This window comes from Budorcas taxicolor, chromosome X (genome assembly GCF_023091745.1).
Source record: "Budorcas taxicolor isolate Tak-1 chromosome X, Takin1.1, whole genome shotgun sequence".
Lineage (NCBI taxonomy): Eukaryota > Metazoa > Chordata > Mammalia > Artiodactyla > Bovidae > Budorcas > Budorcas taxicolor.
The window spans coordinates 133,583,028-133,589,027 of NC_068935.1; the positions used below are offsets into that span (position 1 = coordinate 133,583,028).

Here is a 6,000-nt window from a genome sequence, read left to right on the forward strand (position 1 = left end):
GATTCTGGGGATCATGACTTACTCTGTCTACCACAGCCATCACAGAGAAAGAGCCTTTTCGTGAATCCCAAATGGAATAGGCCTCTTAAAAGGCAGGTCTGCATCATATTCTGTCTTGTATCCATTGTAATCTTGAATAAAGTACTTGGAGTAGAAGAGGTGTCATAAAAATATTTATTGATTTATTCTTAATCTTCAGTTTTCATTTTGAGTTACATACCTTTTTTTTTCACACTTCTTCCTAGATATGGCAGAGGAGGCTTTCAATATCTGGGGAACTTGGCATTCAACGTTAAAAAGTGGATCCAAAGACCCAGGAATGACAGGTAAAGGATTATATTTTCAAACTAATATTGCATTTACTTTTAAAGTTAATTTTCTTTGCTTTTCACCTTACTATCATCATATTACATGCTTCTCAGATATTATTTGAAAAATGCTGTGTCGACTTAGGGAGAATATTCACAACCTAAAAGTTGAGTGTTATATTTTATTTGGAGGGAATTTTTAGGACTTCAAGCTGGGGAGACTTGGAGTAGTGTGAGAGAACTGCTCTGAGGAGGCAAGGGAAGGAGCCAGGTTATATAGACGTTTGCAACAAAGGGCAGGTAGTCTGAGTATCAACAGATTATTGTTAATTAAAGGAAAACCAGATATCTCGAGTTAAGGAATTTTAGCACTTTTCCCTGTCTGGGAAGATGCAAGAGCCTGGGCTCACTGAAATCATTCCTTTGATCTGCACCTCAGCTACCTGGGGCCAGTATCCTGTATTTTCATGTCCTGAGCTTCCTCAGGGCTCACCACAGGGAGTGGCTGCAGGAAGTGGCCACCATCTGATTGCTGCTAGATGACAGGTATTCTTTTTTTTCCTGAGTTTCTTCAGGGTGGCTCACATTGGAGGGCTGCAATCACTGAGGGCTGTGACATCCTTGTTTACTGATGTGGCAGGAAATATCCCATTTCTCAGCTGGAAATAGGGGGAAAGGAGATAAAGCTATACCTTTCCACCAAAGTACATCAATCTTTGACTTTGTTTCATTTGCAAGAGTTTTTAAAGATAATTATAATCATTCTGACTGTGTACCTTTATATAATTTGTTTACCTTTCATTCTCCAGTTATTTTCCATTACTGTCATTAAGGGCTGTGTAGTATTTTGGATGCATATTCATAGTTTATAGCCCAGTGTTGGGACCACTGAGTTGTTTCCATTTTTTAAGTGATGTTGCAATAAGTTAATGTCAGGGACCTCTTTTATGTACTTTTTGGATTTTGTATTTTAAATTGTAAAAAAAGTTCACAAAATTTTAGAAAGCCAGTTAAAAATATGAAATAGGAAAGTGGGAAAATAGGGAAATTCCTAGGTGGTCCAGTAGTTAGGTCTCCGTGCTTCCACTTCTGGGGGCCTGGGTTCCATCTCTGGTTGGGGATATAAGATCCTACAGGCTGTGTGATGCAGCCAAAAAATAAATAAATAAGAAAGTGGGTCAAAATATAATGAACTTATCCAAGAATTCAGAGATATAGTCACTTCACATTGCATAGAGGATACATTGGCTGTCCATGTCCCTTCAATCTCATTGGTATTGCAAATCACTGGGATTGCATTTGGGTTTCTTTAAAAAACAAAATTGTATTTATTATCATTTGCCTGTATTTCTCACCAGTATTTTTCAATTTTTCTATTAATCAGCTGAATTTCACCCACAGATTATCCTTATGCCATTGGCTATTTATGTATGCTAGTGTTTTTAAAATTGATCCTTACAAACTCTTCTTATAATAAAGGCATTAACCCTTTAATCACATTGTTTGCCACTGATATTCCTTGCATTTTCTCCCTTTTTGCATATCTGGATATTTTTTTAATGTTTTACATGAGTAATTCTATCTCTTTTTTATGAATTCTTTCACAAAATTAATCTTAACTTTTACTTAAGCATTGGCGAATTAGTCATCTATACATTTTTCTCCGTCACAATATTTCATTATTTTAACCCTTAATTCTTTAATCCATCTGGAATATATGTTAATATATAATATGAGGGCTTCCCTGGTGGCTCAGACGGTAAAGAATCCTCCTGCAATGCGGGAGACCTGGGTTCAATCCCTGGGTTGGGAAGATCCCCTGGAGGAGGGCATATAATATAAGTGTGTGAATTGTTTTATTGTTTCCGTGTGTGTGTGTGTGTGTGTGTGTGTGTGTGTGTGTGTGTGTGTGTTCTCTTCTTCATTGTTTTGTAATACTTCCCATATTATATTTCTAAAGCACGGTGCATTTTTATTGTAATGGCCTCTACTCCGGTTTGAGTATTTGAGTATTGATTCATTATCTGAGTGCATCTCACCTTATCCCATGAACTGCTTTACTGTCTTTTCCCCAAAGGATAAATTATTCCAAGATATCCTGCTCTGTTTTCCTTCTGCTGGTTCAAGTCTGAACTGTCCCTGTGTACATGTTTATATGCCCCTCTCCTCCCAAAATGATCAACAGGAGACAGGCAGCCTAGGGACACACGCCCCAGGAACTCCTCATTTGCTTGTGAAACACACTGTTTTGCTCTCCTTTCAATTTCCTGAAGAAAGTTGTATCAGTTAGGGAAGGTTACAGACATCCTCTAAATGTCAGTGGCTTAACCTTTCACAGGTTGATTTATCCTCACTATGCAGTCCAGTGTGGATTGTGCAGGGTAATGAGGGGTGGGAATACTCTGTTCCAGTCATGCAGGGGCTCAGCTCAAGGTCCATCTAGCCAGTGGCTCCCCCGTCTTCAGAGGCCTCAGAGTCTTCCATGGTTGCTCCATTGTGGGCTAGAAGTTGAGGGAAGAGAGCAAGTCCAGACAACTGGAGTGCATTTGGTGTTTTTCCTACTAGACCAGGCCTAGAAATGGCTTCCATCACACCTCCACATTTGTTAGCCAGACCTTATATATGTGGCCCTCCTAACTGCAAGGGAGGCTGGGAAATATCATCCAGGAAGGAAAGGGGATGATGGGTGAATAAGGAGCCAGTCTCCCCCACAGTGGCAGGGGTAGAATATACACAGGGGCTGCTGCCTTCCCCTTCTGGCACTAAATGGGGCATTTTCGATTCAATTCATTTATTCCTACGGCTTTGATTGACACAAGAGAAACATGGAAACACTATAATGTATGTTTCCTCCGGATTGCAAGTTGCACTGAACAGGAAGAGAACGTTCCTTTTACCTTCCAGGTTCAGAAAAGTTTCCATAAGCATGGCAGAGAGGGGCTTTCCGAAGGCAGAAATTTAGGCACAGGACTATTTAGTCTCATTTGACAGTGAAGCTGTTAGATGAATTGTGCTGATAATCAAGAAGCATTGGTCAGGTCTCTTACTAGAAGTTTTCTACTGTAGTCAGCCACAGCTAAACATGTCCTGTGCTTAAAAAAAAAAAAAATTTTTTTTTTTTTTAAAACTGGCAAGGCACCTCGAGAGAGAGGCTACAAACCAATTGCATTTCTCGTTCTTCTCTCTGGCTCCCAGGTTCCTACGGTGATATTTTTGAAAGCAGCTCCCTCCGCCCGGGACCGTGCTCCCTGTCTCAAGGGAACCTGTCCCCCAATTGGCCCCGCTGGCAGGGGAGCCCCACAGAACTGGACAGCAGTGCGCAGGCTATTCGGAGGACTCAGACCACGAGCCCGGCGGCCGAGGCGAGGGCTCACGCCCCGGTGGCCCGCGTCTGCAGCACGCCCCACATCCAGGGCGGCGGGCAGCCCACACCGAGGCCGAGGCCGGAGCCATGCTGGACTCTGAGCAGCGCCGAGGACCTCACCGAGAGCGAGCCGGAGGGGGCCTGGCTGCAGAGGAGAGCCAAGCCTCTGCCCCAGAGACCTGCAGAGGGTGCCAGGCACGACAAGCGGCCTCCTCCTCCTTATCCTGGTCCAGGAAAGTCAACCGTAGCATCCCCGGCCCACCAAGCCGCCGAGCCACCGCTGTGGAGGCCGCGGAGGCTGGAAGAAGGCTCCAGAACAGCTTCGCAAGAGGGAAGCCAGGCAGTCGAGCCGCAGCGAGGGCACCAGGCCGCCCAGCAGAAAGTGAGCAGCGCCTACCCCAGTCCCGCCGGCGATCAGAACAGGAAGACCTTGGGGGAACCCAACTGGCTCGACTGGCAGAGGGAGCGATGGCAGATCTGGGAGCTCCTGTCCACCGACAACCCCGATGCCCTCCCGGAAACGCTGGTCTGAGCCCCCCACGCTCGCCCCTCACCTCCCAAACAGCCTTCTTCCACTCAGTAGGGGAAAAAGTGGGTGTTGGACAATTGGGCACTTACTTATTTTTCTTCTTTTACACTTAAAAAAAAAATGACACGAGAAAAGTCAGTACACTTAAAGATAGAGCACCCTAGGACCCTGACCCTTTATAATAAGATTCTATTGCATAGCCAGCCTTTAGAAAAAAACAAAAATGTGTGTTAACGTCCGATCTAAAAGCTATTCACATTGGCTCTGTATAAGATAAAATTCTCGCTTTGGTATAGCTTAATTGTATTTATGTGTCTTCAGTTTTGACTCTTGTATATTCCGTAACAGATTATGTATGATAATCCTATATGTTATATTCACAGAAAACAGAAGGAACACATTTTTTAGTCACTTATTCTAAGTAATGAGATTCTATAGACTGTTCTAGAATATGCACAAGCGGGTTTCTGTGCTTTTGCCACAGCTTTTAACTGGGGACAGCCCTTCTTTCAATGCCTAAGAATAACACTAACAAAGCAAAATAGAACAGAATATGAGAAGCCATATTTTTATATAGTAGTGAGATACAAAAAGAATATAGTCACTGAATGCTTTTTCATATTGAATATGTTTTAAGGAAAATATTAAATTTGATACATTATGGAATATATTTTTAGAATCTGTTTAGAAAGAATTCAGTTAATGAAACAAGAGAAAGGCCGTGCCTGACAAAGAAAGAATAATTAAGAACTTGTCCTTCCCATTTTAGGTCAAATTCAACTTTATTATAGACCATATATAATATATATTTATAATGTACGATTTCTATGTATTTTTCAAAACTATAAACTGGAATCCAACTATAAAGTGTTTGAGTGAAAAGAGTATTCAAATTACAGAACATGGTTTTTCCTTTTGCCCCATCATCAGTATTAACCAAATTATATGCAGCGCTTTGTGAAGTAAATCATATTTGGAAAAAAACAGAGCTCTGTATTTACACTGTGCCAAAGGCTGAGGAAATGTTTTCTTTAGTAATTTTCTGTGTAATGTAAAATGTTCCTACCATACTTCAGTACATTTGAAGTTTTTCAACTGCAAAGCAATTTTTGACCAGCAGGTGGCAATTTGCTTCAGTATTTTATGAATTTTTTTTTCACTTCATAAGGGAATGTGTATCATAGAAAAAGATTTTTTTTTTTTATAAAACATGCTACTCTGAATTTTCATATTGGCAATGACATTTTCAGTGGTGTTTCTTCAAGTTCTTGTGCCATAATGAATAAAAAGTTAAAGCAAAGGCTTTGTTCACTGGCATTAAATCTCATGAATGAACCCACACACCATTCCACATATGCACTTCCCTATCTGCAAGTCCAAAGGTAATGAATAGTGGCAGGACTATCCACATACAGCCAAAGTCGTAGGTGGCTTGGAGACATAACCCAGTGAAATTGATATTTGTTGCAAGTGAAGGTTGATTGTCATTCATTTGAAGCTCAGTTGTTGATGAGGAAGTAGATGGGAACTCGGGTGGTTTCCCACATGCTGGACAAGTGTTTCCCAACACAATCCTTGTATGTCATATCTACACAACAGGCCTTGGATGCTCCTTCTGTTTCAGGGTTGAAATGATGAAGTCTAGAAAAGCTGTCTGACATTTCTTAACTGGGAGTGGGGGCGGTGATGGGGGTCTTCGGGCTCTGCCCGTGGGTCCAGCACTTCTGCCACTGGCGGGAATGTGGGAAGGATGTGCCTGCTGGCCTCTGGCTCTTTCTGGCTGCCCCCTCACAGCCCAG

At 42.0% G+C, this 6,000-nt stretch overlaps 1 protein-coding gene across 3 annotated transcripts in view; it reads left to right on the forward strand.

Annotated features, from left to right (window-relative positions):
* Positions 1–5,418, forward strand: part of ARHGAP6 (Rho GTPase activating protein 6) — a 535,940-nt gene extending 530,522 nt beyond the window's left edge. For all 3 annotated transcript variants that reach the window (XM_052662938.1, XM_052662939.1, XM_052662940.1), the window contains exons 12-13: positions 246–326; positions 3,504–5,418. In XM_052662938.1, the coding sequence (XP_052518898.1) occupies positions 246–326; positions 3,504–4,204 (782 nt within the window). In that variant the 3' untranslated portion in view covers positions 4,205–5,418. The remainder of the gene's footprint in view (positions 1–245; positions 327–3,503) is intronic.
* Positions 5,419–6,000: the final 582 nt, after the last annotated feature.